Genomic DNA, 22,213 nt, shown 5'->3' with positions numbered 1-22,213 from the left:
ACTTGTGCTTTTACTTGAGTAAAGATGTCTGCTATTAAAAAGTTGTGTTCTTGGCTTATATGTAATTCAGTTTAGTCACAGAACACCATGTGGATGCTACTTAATAGTAATAAAAGTCAGCTTTAATTAATACCTTTTACCAGATAAGAATTTAATTATGTAGGTATTGAAGGATTTGAACATGATTATGTTTTGGTCTTTTGAAAACTGGATATTTTTGCTCCCATTTATACCACATTAAGCACACTGCTCAGTCAGATTCCCCTCTATCACGACTAGCTCTTATTTAATGGCCCACAACAATGTCCAACATCCAGCTGGTGGCCTGGGCTTCACTGCTCGCAGAGCTGGTATTATTATTGACTGATCATACTATATTGGTGTCTTGTGGAATTCTTAACAGATGGCTGAGTGGGATCTTCTTGCATTTCCAGTGTAGTGGTAGTCCTAACCACTGGAACAGTTTATTTGTTGTCTGGTTAGTGTGTATGTATAAAAATACCCCATTCGGTTTACAAAATCCAAAAAACAAAGTGCAAATCTGAATCAGATTTCTCAGGAATGTTGATACCATGATGGAGCTATGTAGGTTGAGTTTGTGCTCAAGGTCTGACTGAACACTGGAATATGGACCGTGTGTGTGTGTGTGTGTGTGTGTGTGTGTGTGTGTGTGTGTAGCAGCATTGCCTGCATGATGGACAAATATTAAATATTTCTCTCTTATTACAGTTTTATCCAGTTTATTACTTTTATCTCCAATGTCTATCCATCCTGTCTCCCTCCTATCTAACAAGTAACAGATGTGCATTTGCTCTGCTATGGAGGTCTGGTAACTTTATCCTCTGTGTTGTTACTTCTGTCCCAGTGCTAGCTGGATTCTCTCCATCTGTCTTTTCTTCTTCTTCACGCACATCTGTTCTTCAGCAGAACACCTCCACCTTCTTCCAAGATAGCTGTGGGGCCAAGGTTCAGCATTTAGGTCACAGTGGTCAGTGGGCTGTGCTGTCATAGTGGGCCTCCAGTCTGCCATTGGCAAGTAACAGGCAAAGACTGCTTAACAACCTGCTTTCATCAGGTCTCCTTTTAACTGGGCCCTGATGTCTTAACATTCATTTTGAAATATACTTAATTAGTGGTAAACCCAGACAGGATAATACTGGCAGTGGAAAATGAAAATTGCTCTCCATCCTGTTGTTACTGTGTAATTCATAACAATGTAGTCCTAGTTGAATTATTCCCATGGTTGGAAGAAAGATGTTGTTCCCTTTTCCTGTCTGAATTTCCTGATGTTCCTTCTGAAAATATCAGTAAAAGCTTCAATGATCAAAGAAAAACATGTAAACATAATAAAACTAAAAAAAGAGGGAAAACATTCTAATTTCCTCTTTTGGATTTGTTGATCTAAATTAATAACACACTACAAAATTCACAAAAGCTCTCAATACATTGACCTTGATTTACCAACTCCCTCATTGCATTTATTTATTGTGTTTGGGGTTTTGTTTTCTTTGTGTTTATTGATGGTGAGTTGCAGTGCCACCTCCTCTCCATCAGAGGTCACCAGTGATGTATTGAAACGACTGTTCCTCCCTCTGTTTTTGTCTTTCTTGCTCTGCAGTACGGAAGTTTTGTTACAGCAGTGTTATGTATGAAGCAAATTTCATTTTGATATAGGACTTTAACCTCCTGCTTCACAACAGCAGCCTAAATGGTGAATCTCGGTCTCACCAGAGTGGATGATGCTCTGGCAGCAAAACACCCGGTGGGGTTTTTGTCTTTACATTTCAACTTATATCTGTAATCTGCTGATCTCTGAAGGGCTTTGTCACCTTTGCAATGTACTGGAAACTGTCACACACTGCTTAACAGGATCCAACACACTGTTTTTTAAATTTATCTTCTCATTTTGTCTTTCAGGGCTTAGAGAGTTATGCTGCCTGTCAGTCTCAGGCCTTCATGAAGGGGACTGGGAGCTTTGTACTTGGTGAGTTTACTTAACCAGTGTCCAAGTAATTAAAGTCTATTGTCATTTAGCTTTGTATTATCATCATGGAAATATTGGATATTTGAAAATAAAACAAGAAAATATTTTCTATTTTTGTACTTTCTGTGTTTCTATATCAGACCGCAAACCAAAAATAAAAACAGTGAAACCACAGAAGAAAGATTGTTTTGACCATTGCACACCACAGGAGGGAGCTGTTATTCAGCAACTGTTCCTGGTATCAAGACCAGATCATTTTCATCACAGCTCAACCTGAGCTCACCACATGGTGGTGATGATTGTAATCTCCAATCTGATGATCCTCAAGAGTGTGATCTGTAATATTACATATATAAATAGGTTTGCATATTTCCAGTATTGGAGTTTTATGAACATTAGGAAATAGAAATGTAAGTTTTTTCATACCAACAATGCCATTAGTGGTTATTGTTTCAAGTTAAAATCACTCCTAATTTTTCTTGAGCCAGAGTAGAGCTAGTTTTTGCAGTACCAGAGTTGGACTCCTATTTTAGTTATTTCAGTTCAACCTGAAGCTTTTGGAAGACCTAAATAATTTGCCACCCTTTCCTACTTTAAGAACCTCTTTGCCGCTGACTTTTTTTTTTTTTTTTTTTTGTAGTTACAGAAACTCAACCCTCTGTTCAAAGAAAAGCATAATGACATTGTTTGTACAGTCTCCTTTTTAAAATGCAAACCCAGAACCATTTTCATTAAAAAAACAAACAAACAAAAAAACACTGCACTGAAACAAATGACGTGGGATGAAAATAAGTCCTGTGGATATTGAAAGATTATCTAGAAGTTTGAATGGTCACCCTGGCTGCTGGATGTGTCATTGAGATGACCATTCAAGATTTAATGAAACATTAATGTGCAAGATGTGCTGTGCACTATATTTCCAGGTGTTGTGGGGTTTTTTGCCATTCAGAAAGCTTTGCAGAGGAAGCTTCCTTATCCTCTTCAGTGGAACCTGCTTATTTCAATAGGTGAGAAATACATAGACTTTAAATAAGTGCTAAAATGTGTCAGTGGTGTCTGTCTGTAACCTCCCTTCTCTCCTCTTCCAGTGGCGGCATCAGTGGGCAGTTATGCAGTAACTCGCTGGGAAACACAGAAATGCTCAGACCTCTGGCTGCTACTAGAAACAGGCAAAGTCCAGGACAGATCATCACCACAAGGTGCTTACTGCATGTGGCTGCACACCTGCTTACCTTTCCTTCATGGGTCAAACTGTAAAAATGCTAAAATATGGACTTTCTATGGTAGTAACAGACATTTTATAGTTTGTGAAACAATGTATAAGGAAACTATATATATATATATATTTGTTCTGGTCTCATTTTCTCATTGATCTGTGTGCGCTCTGAGCTTAAAACTGAAGCAGTTTGCAGAGCTGTTATGCTTTATGTTGACTGTCCTCTGTGTTTCTTTCAGCAAATACACCAGAGGAATCAAAAGGACCTGGGAAGACAAAATATGGTGATGTGATGGAGTGAACTTAATTGCAAATAAACATATTTATCTACAGTATGCAATATGCACAGCTATACTTTTTCAGAAAATGTACAGGTACAAATGTATAGGTGTTCTGATCATTGCATTACTTGATTTCTTCAATATACTACATAAATGAAGTCTTGTTTTTCTATTTCAGCTGCATAACAGCATTAACGTGTGGTCAGGAGATCAGGAATTAGTTTGGGTTTTAAGGAGGAATCAGATGTTAAGCCTGTGATCTGGTATTATTCTTTGGATGTGTTGTTTGACATGCAACAGAATTAACACTGCACTGCTAAAACCAGACACTAGTTGTTTCTGAAATTGTTGGTTGGTCTTTTGACCAAAACATTCATTGTTTCTCACTGTATAACCTCTAGCACGTGGATTAAATGTATATTTTTGGCATCTGAGGAGCTTCTTTGCTCGCTTTGTGATGTGCGGTGAGTTCTTCTGTGAATGGGAGTAGTCGTCATCCATCTCACCCATTACAACAGAAAATATTTCAAACATATACAGTCCATATATTTCCCGTCCTTGCAGACTTGGAGGCAGAGAGATTGCACCAGCATATGAATAATATATTATATATATTAATATATTAACTGAATAAATATATGCACAGTATGAGCATAGAAATGTATTTCCATAGACATATACAATATCCAGTCACATATTGTATGTGAGATTGAGAGAAATAGTGCTGATCCTGCTTTAACAAGTACCCAGATTCCCAGAAAAGTATTGCCTCTTTGAACATCTGCCATCCATGTAAAAAAAAAAAATGACTGGAGACCTTTACCGATCACGGGTGTCATCAGTTGTATGTGGTTTCAGCTTGTTGAATATTAAATGGAAGCCACAATCCTTAAACAGCTCTGACCACTTGATCTTTATTCTCACCCATATCTATAACTACTGCCAGTGGTGGCTGCTTTAAATGCATCTAAATGGAATCTTTCTTTTTTTAAGTTTTGAATCAGTGTTGCACTTAATGTAGACGCTGTCAATACAGAATCATTAAACATGTCCATAGAAGAATGACATGATTGTGATTAATTTCAGTTTTTCTAAATCACACTGTTACTTTGAGTAGCTGAACCAGCATGTACAATAAGATGTGAGTAACATAAATTCTGCACCCTGCAGTACAGGATGTTGAAACAATAGAATCTTTCAAACATACTTTTAACACCTTGAGTGAATGAAGCGACCAAAGTCCAGTCCTTTGATTCATGAAGAACAAGCCAAAGAAATTCTAAGAGCATGGGAAACATGTTTACAGTGTTTGTAAAAGAAAAAATGTCTGGATTGGCAATCCTTAAGATATGTGAACAATGGAAGATTATGGCTTTGGTTTAATATTTCTTTTTCCTTTCCATTTCTGTGCAGCCTGAATCCACCCCCACTCCTGCATCGTCTAGCTCTCATCCTCCCACTGACTGTAATTCAAATTTGATTTAACACCTCCAAGATTTGAAGGTTTTGAAGTCTCTTTCTGTGTCTCTCTCAGGCTTTATGAATTGAATAAGCTCTCAAATCCTTTGTCACATGCACAGTGATATTGCTGAGGGAAAAGACTTGGAGGAACAGAGCGCAAACAGGAGATAATGAGGGAAAAGACAGAATGTGTGCGTGTGTGTCTAAGTATGTTACAGGAGAAAATTGACTGGATAGCAGAGCTGATGCTGTGTAGATGTCCTAAACAAACAGCAGTGTGGAATGGCCCTTTAGCATGTTTGGCAGCCGCTGGCATGGTTTATAAAGCCTACTGTCTGTGTGTGTGTGTGGTATGTGCTGCAGCAGCAGTCCATGTGCGTGATAACATGAGGAAGCTAGATGAGGGGGGCAGGAGAGAGTGCTCAGTTGTCTGACCCTGTGAGTCGAGCCATCACACTGAGCCGAGCTGCAACTGGACAGTGTGTGTGTGTCCCTCTCTCCTCTTTCTTTCACTTTCTGTCTTTCTTTGGTTATATAACAATCAATCCTGAAATGCTCAAAGCCCCAAAAGACCCCAAACAAACACAGTTCCCAGCATTTTTGCAGCTCAAAGCTGACAAACCAAACCAAACCAATCCTGGACTTAATCTATAAGCAGCAACTGTATTATTGGGTAATAGAACATCTGATCTGTTGGACGCTCTCTCTATAGCCTAGAGTCATAATCACTTCCCACAAATGAATGTGTTAACAAGAACAACTGGTGTGTGCTTCTATGAGAGAAATGGGAAATACATTCATTTGCTCTAAGGGGATTTATTGATTCCCTGTACAGTGTGCAGGATGTGAACAGTGTTGTTAGATATTGTAGGGAAAATATGTGATTCAGTAGCTGGTCTAACAGGAAAAATAACCAAACAGTACATGTTAGACAGGCAAATAACAGGGAGTCCTTTGTGACAGTGTGACAAGATCTTCATCATTAATCACTCCTAAAGTTTTTACTGGTGATGAAGGGATGCGGGTTCAAGTCTGGGCAGGTCAGAGATTAACGTTTGTGCAGGAACCCAGAGTTTCTCAGTGTGAGTCATCGCTGGAGAAGCACTGAAAACGTCACTGAGTAACAGAAATTGTTGCGATGTGTTGAGACTTTGTGAAAGTTGGATTTAAGGACATGCTGAGGAGTAAGTTTAGTCTTTCAGCCTGATTAGGGAAAAGTGTTGATAGAAGTCACGCAATATCGTAATATGAACACACACACACACACACATATATATATATATTCATATATATATATTAATGGACAGTACTTTCAAATACGTAGGCACATACTGTTATTTGGAGACTAATGCCATGTAATAAATTCAAAACTGTTTGGCTTCTTTCTGATTTTTTTATATTGCATTGATATGTAAAAAAAAACATGGTTTATAAGCTTCACAATGATTTTTCTTTATTGTTGTTACACTTTAAACATTACAGCAAGTAAAATCTATTTGAATGTGCTCAACAGCACCTGATTATTGTTTAAAGACAGACTTGTGTACCTGTCATTGAAGGACAGTGTAAAACGTTGAGGTTGCACAAAAGGAGGTTGTGTGTTCGGGGCTGTAAGCTGATAGTTAGCCCAGCTCTGTGCAGTGAGGTCGGTGTGTATAATAATATCCAGGCTTTATGAATAACGTCCCAGGATGAACAACAACAAAAGCACAACTCAAACTGGAGCCTACCTCGCGCCTGCACCAATCAGCGCCGAGCTCGCGCACACCGCGGCCAATGGCTGCTCCCGGGACGCTCGTGCACAGCCGTTTGAAGGGCGGTCCTGGACAGAAAAAGAAAGTGCGGACCTCGGAGCTGCGGGGTTTCGGTGCGGGGAAGCTCTCCAAATGGTCAAACACGCGAAAATGTCCGGAGAAAAAAGCCTTACAGAGATATGTATTTGTTGTTAGTGTGTTTTAGTTTTCCGTGTGTTCAGCGGTGTGTTTATGTAAAGTTTGTCAACGTGTGCTGGCGTGTTTTTGATCGATTAATCAGCGGAGATCATCAATAACTGTTACCTCCATGGCTTTGATAGCGACTGACCAGGGCTGCAAAATGAACGGGACGTCGGTGATTTACGGCAGAGTTGGGCAAAGGAAAGAAGTGTGTCCCGGCAAGGCGGAGGGCTTTAAACTGGCCAAAGTGCAGCCCAAAGAGACGGAGTATTCAACAGATGGCCTGCCCAAAGCGTTCCTCCACAGCCTGAGGACCCTGTTTGACATTTTGGATGATGGTGGACGGGGGTACGTCCACATCTCGGAGATAGAGAGCCGCTGGCAAGGCGCAGACACCCGGGACCTGCCCGGTGGGGTGTTGGGCTGCCTCAGGAGGGTCACGCCGCCGCATGGCTGCCTCACTTTTGAGCGGTTCGTAGCGGGTCTGCGGTACTCAATGCTCAACCCGGAGAACAGCCCCCACTTCAAGGCCCAGGCTGCCCTGCACCCACAGCAGAATCAGAAGCAGCCGCAGAAACCCGCTCCGTTGTCCACATGCAGCGTCGGGACACGGGTTGAGAACAAGGTGCGTCCGCTGGGACCGAGCAACGTGACCAACACCCAGCCGCACCGTGCGTCCTCTCTGCAGAGCCGGGCCAGACCCGAGGAGGGGGCTGGGTACCCAGCGTGTGGACCGGCGCGGTACGGCGCGGGCTTCGAGAGACCCGGGCGGAGTTTGGAGCGGATCCCGGTCGCTCCGGAAGGCGGGTGTTACAGGACCGGTCCAAGCCATGCCACCAAACCAGCACAACCCCAGCAGAGCCGGGTGAGGTCCATTGAGTCGCTTGCTCTGGAGTCAGCAGGACCAAGTAAGTGCACTTCAGTATGTATATCCCCTTTTTGAATTTGGTATTCAATTAGGCCTAAATTATTATTTTTTTGTTTGTTGATTATTTTTCTGTATTAATGTTTATTCTATAAAATGTCAGGAGATAGTGAAAAATACCCATCACAACTTCCCAAAGCCCTAGATTTTAAGTTTTATTTTAAGTTTTTTTTTCCTGAGAAGTCAAAGACATTAATTTACAATAATGTAAAACCAGAAGCACCACATCATATGAGCCTGAACCAGCAGCAGTTGTTTTGACACTTAAATGATTAGAATATTTATCATATATTTTTTTTGTAGATTGAATAAATTTCATCACTTCAATCTGGACACTAAATAAATGTGGATGAGGATGTGTCAGAAATAAAGTTATCACTGAATACCTACCTGTACACCAAAGAGCCTGAAGTCTAAAGTTATTTGATTGCATGCATACCTGAGTAAATATGCAGTCTTGCCAGCTTTCATCTTATAATTTAATTGAATGGCGTGATCCATACATGATGTCTGCTGGGGTTGTGTGTTAGTTTGTCGTCCAGAGGGAGTTTAACAGAGACCAGAATTGTCACATTAAAAGGGAATAAACTAACCCTGTTAAAGGGCTTCTGCTCCAAGGATGTGTTCTTAGTTGAATAATTGCTGTTGTTAACCCCAGGTCAGGTCATACAGTCCATAAACTTAACCATGCTGAGGTTCCTTCCAGAGAGTACTGAGTCACTCCTGCCACTCCTTTCTGACTGATGATCAGTTGTGTCCATGTTCGTGTCTTCAGTTTTCCACTGGTCTGCTGGATGTAGGCTAGGTTGGAGGAACTGCTGCAGCGAAATTCCCAGTTTGCCAGCTCATTATTTTGTTCAACTCGCTGTTGTTTTGTCTTTCCATCACAATCACACGAGCCTTTTCACATGCTCTCTCTTTCTCTCTCTTACATGCACACACATATACACACACACACATACACATACTGAACTAGAGTCTGCCTGGGTTTGCCTGGTCTCTGTACAGCCAGCCTGTCTGGAGCTATAAGAGTGACTCTCCCTCTTTAGCCCTCAGGGATCTCACTCTTACACCACTTGGACTAAGGGCAGTGTTAGTTTTTATACAGTAAATAAACAGATACACTATACTGTATAAATCCGTGCATCCATGTTTCAAGAGCTTCTCTTAACAGATGTTGTAGAAGAATATTAATGGCCATTGTTTTGAAATGTGATGGCCAGTAATCATATATAGATGTATCGTGTCTGTATATTTCTGGCCAAGTAATATAGACAGCAGAGTCTGTGCTGTAATCTCACACATGCAGCCAAACCCTCCTGGATTAGGCCAGATTACATCAGAAAGGCCAGGACCCACTGAATCGCTGAACCAGTGAAATCCTCCCCAGCACCCTGGACATCACCACAAATTACTCACACTCACCGACTCTCACATTCCTCTCTTGTTTGTGGAAAGTTCAAGAGGTGCGGTATGCATTTCCAGCTAAAACTTTCACAATGATAATGTACAACAGTAGATACCAGGGAAATGATACAATAATACCACAGAAGAACTGCCACTGTGATGCCTTGCATAATACCAGCATGTATATACAAACTCCACATGCAAAAGTAAAGCAGAGATTTAAGGAGAAGCAGGCAGAAAAAATGTCATCTTACGAAAAGCTGAAAATTTGTTCTTGGATGCAACTGTTGACAAAATAAACTAACCATAAGGTCCATTTCATAATTGTCCTGGAACTTTTAGAGAATATCACGTCTTAATCAGCAAATAAAGTTTGCTCAAAGATGTTCAAATTTAATTTTTCATAGTTTGAAACTCCACCACCTGTTTTAATTAAAGTGAACAAAATTGTCAAACTTAATATTCAGTAAATAACAATCAGCAGAAAAACTCCCTCATTTCTTATCTATGCAGTAAGTCATGCTGCGATGTTGGTACCAGAAACATTTACAGAAGACAGCTCCCTCCTGTGGTGTGCACTAGCAAACCAAACGCAGGTCAAATTAATGTGCTTTTTTGCAGTTTTATTGGTCTCATTGTCTACAGGCATCAGTAAAACTGAATCTATTTTTTTAAGAGATCAGGGATTGATTGAAACACATGACTGGATGAATGAAAAGTCAAAAGTATTTTAACATTTTTTAGCTGATATATTTCTTTATTATTATTTTTTAAATACCTATTATTGTTGCTGATTGACTTTGCAGTACCTTTGTGTCACTGGTGAGTCAGAAATTTCAGATTCAACTTGGCTTCAATGCCAAGAGTGGCAGTCTCATGCATGTGTTGTTACATGCCTACTGTAAAAACAAGAATTTACCTCTGTTGTAACTGTTCAAGTTGTGCATAGTGGTTAGAAGTATGTTGTGTTTTTAATAGTATAAATTATTAGTAAGTCAGATTTTCAAGCCAAAATATGACTGCAGAATAGATTCTACACTAGTGTTGTGTTGCAACTTATTAAAATGTGTATGTTTCACATTTGTTTAGGTGTTGTGAAATCAGGTTTACCAAGATCTCAGAGCGAATCAGCAACAGGATTTACTGGAGGCTCAAAACGACACGGGCGGAGTCGAGAGGAGCAGAGGCGGCACACCATATCAAATGGAGTGGATTATGGAGTGGTGGGTGCACACACCCACATACACATTCAGTCTCTACCAAGGCTATAGTCTTTCTTGTTTCTGTATGTCAGTGATGTTTACACAAATGCAGTTTTCCATTAATAACCAGTTATTTAACAAACCAGGCTCTGGGTTGATATTAGTGATGCTTGGGTCTGCTGTGGATTCACCCAAATCACCCTAGTTTTTATTACCTCACATGTTTTTTAAAAACCTGGAGATCTGCCTCAACTGGTTGCATTGAGTGGATACAGGATAGAGAAAAGAACAACAACAATAAACAACAAATAAACACTGTGCAGGTTGGTAGAGGTGGAGAGGTGGAGAGAGACAGAGACAGAGGGAGGGAGAGGGGGAGAGGGAGAGGGAGAGGGAGGGAGAGAGAGAGAGAGAGATGGTTTTGGTTTTGGTTTTGGTTTTAACACATTGCAGAAAAGTAAGTACCTGACCATGAAAAGGTCAAAAACTAGAAAAAAACGTTTTTCTAGTCCAGGCTCTTCTTCTCTGCAATTTCTATTGGCCTCCACATTTCCCTCCCATCCCCTCTGGCCCCTGCCTCCCCGCTCACTCTGCTCCTCCCACCTCCAATGCAGAGCTCATGCCCCCTCTCACTCTGTCTCATCCCCTTCCTCACCATTTCTCATTCTCTCTGGCTCGCCTCTTCTCCCTCTTTCTCTCTGTTTGTGTCGCCATCTCTGTCTCTTTTCCTCTTGGCCTCTGTGTCTGGAGAGGCTGACCGACCGGCTCCCCTCCTTCTCCCTCCCTGCCCCTCTCCTCCTCCTACCCCTCCCCTGTGTCCCTCCCACCCAGGCCGACTTGGCCCGCCGCTGCCCTGATGGTAGTGAGCCGGGTCGGGCCCAGGGGCCTGGTAGAGATAGAGGATTCTCTCGACCAGCCTGGCTCAGCCTGGACGGCTGTGTGGGCTGCCTACACTACCGTCTTCATCCCCCTCAGCAGTAGCCTCTACAGCAGCAAGGCCCTGCACTTTTTTCTCTGGGTGAGTAGGATGGGAGGGAGAGAAGGATGCAGACGGAGGGAGAGATTTTTATAGAGGACAGTGAAATTAAAACAGTTTTGTAATGAATGTGTTGAACAGGATACAAAAAACTACTTATCTGTGCATCATTTGAAGTCATTTCTAAAACACAAATATTCAATGGTTCCATTTTGTTTAGATTTTGCAGCTTTTTTCAGTATTTTTGAATGACATACTGTTCTACCATTGTTACTGAGCATTATTTGACTATAAAATTCAGTGACTACATGATTAATGATAAATTGAACTAATCATAAAAATAATCAAATTCTAATTGTGGACAAATGTGTCTTTAGCTACGCCAATTGTTTTTGTATGTGCTTTGTTGTCATTCAGCCAAGTGAGAGCACACAAACATACATGCACAGACTTTTCCATAATCTTTTATCCATTTGCTGTTCTGCTTCCTCCCTGTGTTTTTATCTTCTCTGCTCCCTTCGTTTTTTTTTTTCTCATTTTCCATCTGCACATTCATGAAGCCTGACTCTGGCACGGATCCCACCTCCTCCTCCCCTAAACCCCTCTTCCTCACTTTCTCAGTGTGCACTCTCTTTTTGCAGACACAGATTGAATTTGGTCTAATAAATCCCTCGACCTCTTAGTTTACTTTTGTGACATGCATCCTGGCATATGAGCGATGATCAGTGGAATGTACTGAGCTACACGGGGACAGAGCAATGGATGGGTGGACAGAATGATGACACACCAGGTGGCTGAATGCCAGCAGTGAGGCCTGGACTGTGGCAATGTGATGCATGGACAGCCTGGTCAGCACAACACATTGCAGCCTTGCTGGGGTGCACACTCACACATCTCTCCCTCTTTCACTTTCATACACACACACACACACACACACACACACACACTGGGGTGGCCATAGTCGAAGTGGGTCTGCTGTTTACCCCATTCTTAGGTTGCTGTTCGGTTGCCATGACGCTGGGGTGATTGCTCCTCTAAACATTGTTCAGGATGGGAGAGAGTCCGACACAATTGGTATGCCACCATTGTCTAGGCCAGCACAAAAGTGTTTGCTGCCGATGGCCTTGTGAAAACATGTGTGTTTGTCTACCACACAGACTGCTGGGAGCCGAAATCAATGATTACATTTAATCTTGGCAGTGAGCTGAAAGTTCTTAGTGACAGCATGGAAAATATATAAATTAAAATGTTTTTTTTCCATGGATGCATGTGAAATTTGGTTTGTTGTCTGGTTTTGATCAAAATTTTCTCCTTTACTCTTCCACCCTTCCACCCCTTCCTGTCCCCCCTTTTCACTCTTTCACAACATACGCTCCTTTTTAACTTTCACCTCACACAGTTGAAGCAAATGAAAGAGCTGGAGCAGGAGAAAGACTCCCTGCTGGCGGGCCTGGAAGTGGTGGAGCGGGCCCGAGAATGGTACCAAAGCCAAATCCACAATGTCACAGAGCGACAGCGGCAGGTCGGCCAGAGCTCCCTCTGCACGGTCAGTTCATCCACTAGATTTTACTGTGTATATACTGTATTTACTGATATTAAAATGCTATCAGTGCAGGCTGTCACTCTGAAACAGGTTTTTAGGCAAGTGCTAACGGAACAGGCAGATGAGGCAAGCTAAGAGGAAAGTGAACATACTCAGCAGACTAAAGAGCCTTGACGTTTTCAGCTTGGGTCATGTAGCTTTTCTTGCTTTACGCACTTTAAAAAAGCCTCTGTAAGCACTATTTAGATTTGAATCAATATTACTGGGGGATAAAATTCCCAGTGGTCTGACCAATACAGGATTTTTAAGACCTATAGGGATTCCGATTCTTGATGATTTAAAAATCCAATATGCTGATATATTGGCCAAAATTCTTTTTTTTCCGTTGATACAAAGCATAAATGAGGATTTCCCTTAACATTTATTTGTGTCATTTTATCCTCATGAAGACAACATGACATAATGCAGTTTGAAATTAAAGCTCTTTTATTAATATTGAACAGTTTCTGTACAGTATTTAAATGACACTGAAGTAGTGTTATTGAAAGGTTCACCTTTTCTCTCTCCATTTCTTTTGTCATTTCTCAGCTGTTATAAATCCCAGTACTGATTTATCTGCAAATAGCTCATATCAGCCAATTATATAAGCATGCTAATTTATCGGTTGGGCTCAATCTGTTTTCACAAAAAAGTTAACATTGACTTGACCAGACAAAGGATAATTAGCTCTTACTGGGTAAAAACAGTGACCATTGGTAACATTAAAATCACCTCCCCTAAAGAAATAAATCCCCTTTACCGAAGCATTTGCTTGTAAAGTTGTTGTTCCTCCTCGTCATGACATTTCTCAGACCTTTAACTGCTTTCTTCAATTTACACTTTTTGTCTTTGTGTTCGTTCTTCCCAGGATTTCTTCACAGAAACCAGTCAGAGTCGCATGAATGTTCTCATTCCCAAACTGCAAGAAGTCAACCGCTGCCTTCATGAGCTTATTTCCAGCACTGGGATGGTGAGTGATAACAGCTCATAGACATTATATAACATTAACCTAAGATTTAAGTTCAAGCATATGTGAATACAATCTCAATATATATCTGGACAGTGGATTTAACGTTTTTATTATTTTAAGTAAAACTCACAATGGCTCACAATGATAATATGTTTGCACTGGATTGGAAAAACTCCTGCAGAGCTGTACTAACACAAACTGGACATTCAGGAAAGAGATTAAACCACAGGAGCGATTTGAGAAGTTTATTTAGAATGTTTTGTTCCATTTAGCATCTGGTGTAACTAATGTAACTCCAAGCCATCTTTGAAGAAGCTCTAACTTTTGTAACACCTCCCTTCTACAGGTGGTAAATGTTTACTACTTTAAAAACTCTGTGGGTGAACATCAACTATTGATCTTATATGCTCAGAATAAGGTTTATTTTTGACTTGACCTCTGTGATATACTGGGTACCTGTTTCAGGGTGGTGTCCGCATGTTATAAATCCATCAGAAAGTACAATTACATTACAAAATAACAAAAAATTGAATTGAATTACATTGGATTTTTTTTCTTTCCCCTCAACTGTTATTGGGGAAGCCAAAATTACAAAATCAAAATGTGGACATTGTTTAGTCCTACACAAAACATGCCCTCAGATGCCACAGGAAGAAAATGTGTGTGACTTAAAGCTGAATACAGGCATTCATTTTCAAAATATCATTCAGGGAAGAGCCTGTCTGGACCTGAAATATATAAAACATGTTGTGGGATCTGGGTAAATCCCTCATGTACTGTAAGTCACAGCATGTCAAAACAACAACAAAACATAATATGTAACAGTGCTGTGTATCTGGGATGAATTTTTCCTTTAACACAGTTTTTTGTTTATTTCCCAGCAGTCATTTCCCTCCAGCAGCACTCAGACTGCAGCGCTTTCTGCAAACTCCCAGCCTCCAGTTCCAGCTCCCCCACAAGCCATCCAGAGACTGAAGGACCAGAACCGCCTTCTCACACAGGTTGAACACAGTCTGCAAACTTCCACTAGACAGAAAGTCACTGTAGCCTTTAAGCCACTCACTTCATTTCTTTTCCTTCTTTTTGATTAAGGAGGTGACGGAGAAGAGTGAGCGAATCGCCCAGCTGGAGCAGGAAAAGTCAGCCTTGATAAAACAGCTTTTTGAGGCTCGAGCCCGCTGTGTGCAAGACACCAGCACTTTGGATTCCACCTTCATCTGAAAACATTCACACTCCACCCAAAACCAGAACATCATCATGTTTCAGTTAGGAAGCATTGCGACGTACTGTCGACATATCTGCGCTGCTCTGGAGCAAACCTTTACAAGACTGAAGATGACCCTTTGTTTACCTATTTGAGTGCTCATGGCAGTGACACACCCACCACCTTCAGCTGTGACCACTCCACTCTAAGCCCAACCATGCACTACCTAGAAATGAACACTCTAAGGAATATCAGACCCGAATGACTTGACCTGAGAGCTGAGAGGCTCTGCTGCTGTGTTGTTTCATTCTACATAAACACTCCCACTCTGTCTGAAACACTATCAAGAAACAGGTCAGGTCTCATGAGATCCCATCACTCCATTCTTTGCAGGATTACAGTGTCCACAAATTCTCAACTCTCTTATGTTTTATTTTTAAATTCTGCTGCTCGGCTGCACAGGCAAGTTAGTGGTCCAAAACAGGAACTGGACAATGGAAGGGGAGGGGTTCCTGTTGGAATAAAATGCCATATTCTTACGGTTTAATATGAAAACAAATCGGCTGCAACTGCTGCTGCTGTGACCAGTTAGTTACATTAAAAAAAACTATTAAGGTTGGTATTTTTTATCTAAATCATGACATGACATGATACACTTTGCCCTTATCTTTCAGTATTTACTTTTAATGTAAAGTAATAATAATGTTTACCTGGCATTTCTTTCTGGATTATAGAGTTTTTAGTTTAAAACACAGGAAAGGCTGAAAAGAGAAAACCATTTTACTGTATATAAAATTACAATGTTAAATGGTAGGACATTTAATGATTTTTGAGATGTTTTGTTAAAGATTGAAAAAAGGGATGGTGAAACAAGCCGATGAGATGTCGAGGTAAAGACTAAAGACAGAAGTTTGGAAGTTTACAGAAGTAGGAGAGCTGAGGAGGAGAAAAGGCAGTAGATGGTGAATGTTTCAGGACATCTGATGTCAGAAAGGAAAAAAAAAATCACTTAAGCTATCATGTGCTACAACTCTTTATGTCTTTACAGTCTGCATGGTCACATTATACATAATATTCTTTTCAGAAGAGATTTTAAACTGTAAAAACATGTGGCCATTCCCAAGTTTACATGAGAATTGTTTAGTGAGTTGGTGGCGGTAGATAAAAAAAAAAAAAAAAAAAAAAAAAAAAAGTAGTTCATAATGGATCTTTATGGTACTGTTGGGATGTGTGCACAGAATGTATATTGTTGATGTCTGTTTCCTACTTGTTTGATTGCACGGTTTCTTGCTGCTCCAACTACATAATGCGTGAGTGAGACTCTTCGTTCTTTCTACTCTGAGTACTCAAATTTCTGATGAAATGCATAAAAGTAAATCTGACCAAACGATGCTGCCTTTTCTGCTTTGCAGTATTTTTCTCCCTCAGGTCTGAGTAGCTCTGATTTGTTTTAAAGGGGGGCTCAATTTGGAAAACTGGCCAATGAATTATGGACGGGAGCAGTTGACTCCTCAGCTATGAATAATAACCAAATCGTTTTGCTTCCTTATTTCACTCTCACAGCCACTAGTTTGTACTTTCTGTTTCCTTGTTGACTGATGCATTTCATTCAAGCTGTAAAGCACCATACGAAGAATGTGCTTTATATAAGAAAATTATTATCTATAGAGGAATATCAGTGGCAGTGTAAATGCTTATTATACACATTTTCACAGGACAGATTTAATTTAAAAAATAGCTGTGTTTTAAAGAAGGCTTAATGTTTTGTGAGCCTGCACAAGGAAAAGCAGCTGTGTCCCCCACAGTGTGTGTGTAGAATTTAGTAAACCTGTGAGAATCCTCTACCGTACAGGAGAGAGATGCCTTTCCTGCGAACCTGACACCAGTACAAACAGGTTCAGAGACAGACATACATGAAGGCAAACAAACGTGGGTCAAGTTTCAACAGATGACCCACAGCAAACAACACACTGTGACATTGCAAATGAGACATAAGATGTAATGAAGAAGTGATGAATGAGATAAACGGGCCTCTGTGATAACATTTAACAATGTTTTAGTCTTTTAGAATGAGTACTTGATTTTACTGTTAAAGGTCAGGGGTCACCTAGGGTCATTTTGAAACACTCAAAAACAACTCAGATGTCTTGAACAACCTAGTGTAACTAAATGAATGCTCTAATTCTGAACAAAGGGTATGTAGATTTCAGTATATACACAGGTCCTTGTTCTGCATGGGAGTACAAATCCACCGACAGACATCACACCTCGAAACATGTCAGCCTCACGTAACATGTTACACACTGTTACACTGAATTGAATCAGAAGTGATTTTCTGGACTGTTGCATCACTTGTTTACTGCTAATTTTCCGTCAGGCACCATTGGATTGTTGCATCATTGCCAATCAGTGTGAATGGATAACTTGTCACAACATGTCCTCTATACAAACCTGTTTTATATTTCAGTATTTCTTCCCCAACCTACTTTCATATCACTTAATTGATTATTCTCAACCTTCTTTTGTTGTTTATTTAATAAGTTCATTTTTAAGGTGTGATGAATGTGCAGGGGCCAAACAAGCCATCATGGCATCCAGGAGGATTTTCAGCTTCCACACCCTTGTCTCGATGGCATGATTGGATGATCAGACAACAGAATCCCTGAAGTGCTGGTTCATCTTCCAAAAGATTATTTTCATTTTGAGGTGAGGGCTCAGTATTTGCTCACACTTGGACAGTTCAGGATTCACAAGCATCAGACGGAGAGTGTCTTCGCTAGTGACTTCAGGAAGTTGCTGCAGTATCCTGCCCAACAGGTGAGTTATTTTGCATAAACTGTTAACTCTTGACCTCACCGTTTAAAGTGAAACAATTTAAAAAGCAATTTTACAAGTGTACATAAACGTGCTGTACAGGTACAGCACTGGTCATCAGTCTTGGTGCCATAATATTGTGGCACCATAGACTTTACTAGTTTACATATGCAGGAGACAAAGTTCCAGTTATAGTCAAGCTGCACATTTACATATCACCTTTAGATACAGAGATAGCAAAAAATTTTGTTTGCTGACGTGGTGGAATCATATACATTTAGGGAAATTCCTGTAAGCCTTTTAATAAAGCTACATTTAATACATTACCATATTGTGTGGCTCACATGTAGCTACATGGGCGTCACACGTAGCTAAATGGGCGTCTGAGAAGGAAATGGTTTGACTGCGCAGTTATCTGAGGGTAAAGGAGATCACTTCATTAAAAAGCAGTAGAAGTCAAGAGGAAGTTGTCAAAGGTAAGAAGCTTCATTTAGTGCAAAAAAAAAATGCGTAGTCAAAAATGATGTTATTGGAAGTGTGAGGTTCCTGATAATGTAGTTTAATTTGTAGGACAAAAAATAAGACTTTTTTTACTCAGACTTCACACACCAGATGAAGCTGTTGATGCACAGACTAAAACGTATCACAATATCATGTTAGCCTTATTTTTTGATACAATGCATTAGTTATATATCATTTAATGCTTTTCTATGAAATCAAAGCTCATATTTTTACTATTGTAATGTTACTTAGGTCTTTGAATGTGTTTTGTATCATGAATAGAACATTTTTTGCTGTGGGTATTTGGGGGAAGTAATGGCAGAATGATGACAGGGTGATATCTGACACCTCAATTACAGTCCAGTCTGACACACTAATTTGTATAGTATATACATATGTACAACTTCCAGTGAACTTATGTGAGTATCTCCATATTAACATTTATGGCACAAAAAAAACAGACTTTTTTCAATTTACTTGAAAAATGTCTGAAATTACTGATTATCAAAATAGCTGAAAATTATATAAATCCTGATTTTTCTGATCAGTGGACAAAATCATTTAAGCACTCTTATCCATAGTGTATATAATGTACCAAAGAGTTTCAACACAAAGTCTCCATCAACACAACCACTGCCTGTGCATTACCATTTTAATGTAAGCACTATTTCCTATTTGTTTATTGTCTGAAATAACTGAACCAGGTCTGTGTTTATCTAGCTTGTTCATCTGGCAGATCTCTGTTTTATGGCTGACGTCCTTTGATAAACATCACTCTGTGATCTGACCATCATGGACGTGTTATACATCAACTCCTCTACGCTCTTCATCACTCACAGGCCCATCAACAACACTGGTGCGGAGATGACAGTGTACGAACAGTGTAAAAAGATGCCTGCTGTTCTCATTTGGTACCTGAGCCTGCAATTTATTAACATGTTCATGGGAATCCCGGCCAACCTCATGGTGCTGTGGCTCACCTACAAGAACAGGGCAGATTCTTCCACATCAGATATTTTCATTCTTCATCTGGCTGTCTTAGATGTACTCTTCTGTCTCATCCCACCTCTGGAGCTGGTCAACATCGTCTTCCTCACAACCAGCAGCACCTGGTACGTCCTGCGTTTCTTCTATGGCATTAAAGACTCCTCACCACTCTTCCTCTCGTGCATCTGCCTGGACCGGTACGTAGCTGTGGTCCATCCCATCATCTTCACAGAGCTCAAGGACCGCCAGCACAGAGCAGTCCTGGCCATGCTGGTCTGGCTGATCACTCTGGCCTATGCTACTGCTAAATGTGTAGGGACGATTGTTAACTTTGAGAAAGTCTTCACAGTAATGATCCTCACTGCATTCACCTTCATGGTCTACTGCAACATTACCATTCTCTGGGTGCTGAGGCAGTCTGGGCCCAGCAGAGACGAGATGCACCCTGTAAAGAAAAGAGCCTTCAAGATTGTCCTCATCATTCTGGCCATTATTGTGTTCAACTACTTCCCACCTGTCGCTCTGTTCCCCTTCCAGGACTATTTCTCACATGATGTGTTTCATTGCTATATTCACTATATTGCTTTTGGTTTGATGGACTTCAGCAGCAGCATTCAGCCTATGCTCTACCTGTCCAAGGAAAAGCTGCTACTGAGCCTCAGATGTTGTAAGACCAGCACAACCCACAACCAATAGGGACCCATGCAAGTCTGCTTTTTTATAAGCTCTCACATGTATATACTAATGTAGTGATATACACAAGAATACAGTGGGTACGGAAAGTATTCAGACCCCTTTAAATTTTTCATTCTTTGTGTCATTGCAGCCATTTGCCAAAATCAAAAAAGTTCATTTTATTTCTCATTAATGTACACTCAGCGCCCCATCTTGACAGAAAAAAACAGAAATGTAGAAATTTTTGCAAATTTTTTAAAAAAGAAAAACTGAAATATCACATTGGTCATAAGTATTCAGACCCTTTGCAGTGACACTCATATTTAACTCACATGCTGTCCATTTCTTCTGATCCTCCTTGAGATGGTTCTGCTCCTTCATTGGAGTCCAGCTGTGTTTAATTAAACTGATTGGACTTGATTAGGAAAGGCACACACCTGTCTATATAAGACCTTACAGCTCACAGTGCATGTCAGAGCAAATGAGAATCGTGAGGTCGAAGGAACTGCTCAAGAGCTCAGAGACAGAATTGTGGCAAGACACAGATCTGGCCAAGGTTACAAAAGAATTTCTGCAGCACTCAAGGTTCCTAAGAGCACAGTGGCCTCCATAATCCTCAAATGGAAAAAGTTTGGGACGACCAGAACTCTTCCTAGACCTGGCCATCCAGCCAAACTGAGCAATTGTGGGAGAAGAGCCTTGGTGAGAGAGATAAAGAAGAACCCAAAGATCACTGTGGCTGAGCTCCAGAGATGCAGGAGGGAGATGGGAGAAAGTTCCACAGAGTCAACTATCACTGCAGCCCTCCACCAGTCGGGGCTTTATGGCAGAGTGGCCCGACGGAAGCCTCTCCTCAGTGCAAGACACATGAAAGCCTGCATAGAGTTTGCCAAAAAACACATGAAGGACTCCCGGACTATGAGAAATAAGATTGTCTGGTCTGATGAGACCAAGATTGAACTTTTTGGCGTTAATTCTAAGCGGTATGTGTGGAGAAAACCAGGCACTGCTCATCACCTGCCCAATACAATCCCTACAGTGAAATATGGTGGTGGGAGCATCATGTTGTGGGGGTGTTTTTCAGCTGCAGGGACAGGACGACTGGTTGCAATTGAAGGAAAGATGTATGTGGCCAAGTACAGAGATATCCTGGAAGAAAACCTCTTCCAGAGTGCTCAGGACCTCAGACTGGGCCGAAGGTTCACCTTTCAACAGGACAATGACCCTAAGCACACAGCTAAAATAACAAAGGAGTGGCTTCGGAACAACTCTGTGACCGTTCTTGACTGGCCCAGCCAGAGCCCTGACCTAAACCCATTTGAGCATCTCTGGAGAGACCTGAAAATGGCTGTCCACCAACGTTCACCATCCAACCTGACAGAACTGGAGAGGATCTGCAAGGAAGAATGGCAGAGGATCCCCAAATCCAGGTGTGAAAAACTTGTTGCATCATTCCCAAGAAGACTCATGGCTGTACTAGCTCAAAAGGGTGCTTCTAATCATTACGGAGCACAGAGTCTGAATACTTATGACCATGTGATATTTCAGTTTTTCTTTTTTTAAAAATTTGCAAAAATTTCTACATTTGTTTTTTTTTCTGTCAAGATGGGGTGCTGAGTGTACATTAATGAGAAATAAAATGAACTTTTTTGATTTTGGCAAATGGCTGCAATGACACAAAGAGTGAAAAATTTAAATGGGTCTGAATACTTTCCGTACCCACTGTAAGTACCCAGATACTGTAAAATGTTAAAGCTGTAGTGTGTAGCGATTCCTGTGGTGTGGGTTCACCTAAAGGGAGCTTGTTGCTCTGTTGTGTTTCATTGTAACTCAGGTGGTGTGTAGTGATGCCAGTCTGGGTTGTGTTTGTTCATATGTCGAGGTACTAGTGCTCAAATAAAAAATTACTAATTACTTCTAATAGTGGAAATAGCTGACACCATCGTCTGTGGATAATTCAGAGTAAAAAGGAATTTTCATTTTTATTAATGCATTTTTTTTACCATTGCACTGAGGAAATATCAGACAAAAAGATAATATTTATTGGTTTGCCAAGTTTGAGGCTGTTTTTTTTTTGTTTTTAGTTTTCTTGAC

At 40.7% G+C, this 22,213-nt stretch overlaps 3 protein-coding genes across 4 annotated transcripts; all 3 read left to right on the top strand.

Annotated features, from left to right (window-relative positions):
* The first annotated feature begins 1,599 nt into the window (after positions 1–1,599).
* Positions 1,600–4,238, top strand: tmem141 (transmembrane protein 141). The gene is made up of 5 exons (XM_026297757.1): positions 1,600–1,762; positions 1,918–1,984; positions 2,908–2,991; positions 3,073–3,183; positions 3,440–4,238. Exons 1-5 carry the CDS (start codon positions 1,709–1,711, stop codon positions 3,499–3,501), a joined length of 378 nt encoding a protein of 125 aa, XP_026153542.1. The 5' UTR covers positions 1,600–1,708; the 3' UTR covers positions 3,502–4,238.
* Positions 4,239–6,769: 2,531 nt separating this feature from the next.
* sapcd2 (suppressor APC domain containing 2) lies at positions 6,770–16,519 on the top strand. Of its 2 annotated transcripts, none has more exons than XM_026296608.1 (6): positions 6,770–7,784; positions 10,298–10,431; positions 12,786–12,932; positions 13,837–13,938; positions 14,823–14,939; positions 15,031–16,519. In XM_026296608.1, the coding sequence occupies exons 1-6, from the start codon at positions 7,004–7,006 to the stop codon at positions 15,157–15,159; spliced, it is 1,410 nt and encodes a 469-aa protein (XP_026152393.1). In that variant the 5' UTR covers positions 6,770–7,003; the 3' UTR covers positions 15,160–16,519. The 2 variants fall into 2 exon arrangements, with proteins under 2 accessions (XP_026152393.1, XP_026152392.1); XM_026296607.1 differs by having other exon boundaries at positions 14,820–14,939.
* A 1,846-nt stretch (positions 16,520–18,365) lies between these two features.
* hcar2 (hydroxycarboxylic acid receptor 2-) lies at positions 18,366–22,185 on the top strand. Its single transcript, XM_026297902.1, has 3 exons — positions 18,366–18,432; positions 19,178–20,209; positions 21,845–22,185. The coding sequence occupies exon 2, from the start codon at positions 19,250–19,252 to the stop codon at positions 20,138–20,140; it is 891 nt and encodes a 296-aa protein (XP_026153687.1). The 5' UTR covers positions 18,366–18,432; positions 19,178–19,249; the 3' UTR covers positions 20,141–20,209; positions 21,845–22,185.
* The last annotated feature ends 28 nt before the right edge of the window (positions 22,186–22,213 follow it).

The sequence above is a fragment of the Mastacembelus armatus genome, chromosome 12 (genome assembly GCF_900324485.2).
Source record: "Mastacembelus armatus chromosome 12, fMasArm1.2, whole genome shotgun sequence".
Lineage (NCBI taxonomy): Eukaryota > Metazoa > Chordata > Actinopteri > Synbranchiformes > Mastacembelidae > Mastacembelus > Mastacembelus armatus.
The sequence above is the reverse complement of the archived record's forward strand: the minus strand, read 5'-3'. Positions and strand labels throughout refer to the sequence as shown.

Excerpts from the sequence above, each read along its gene's own strand:
- tmem141 (XM_026297757.1), top strand. The coding sequence starts at position 1,709 with ATGGTGAATCTCGGTCTCACCAGAGTGGATGATGCTCTGGCAGCAAAA. Across the intron at positions 1,985-2,907 it reads GACTGGGAGCTTTGTACTTG|GTGTTGTGGGGTTTTTTGCC; the intron begins GTGAGTTTACTT and ends CTATATTTCCAG. Across the intron at positions 3,184-3,439 it reads GGACAGATCATCACCACAAG|CAAATACACCAGAGGAATCA; the intron begins GTGCTTACTGCA and ends TGTTTCTTTCAG.
- hcar2 (XM_026297902.1), top strand. The coding sequence starts at position 19,250 with ATGGACGTGTTATACATCAACTCCTCTACGCTCTTCATCACTCACAGG.
- sapcd2 (XM_026296607.1), top strand. The coding sequence starts at position 7,004 with ATGGCTTTGATAGCGACTGACCAGGGCTGCAAAATGAACGGGACGTCG. Across the intron at positions 10,432-12,785 it reads ATGGAGTGGATTATGGAGTG|TTGAAGCAAATGAAAGAGCT; the intron begins GTGGGTGCACAC and ends CACCTCACACAG. Across the intron at positions 13,939-14,819 it reads TTATTTCCAGCACTGGGATG|CAGTCATTTCCCTCCAGCAG; the intron begins GTGAGTGATAAC and ends TTTATTTCCCAG.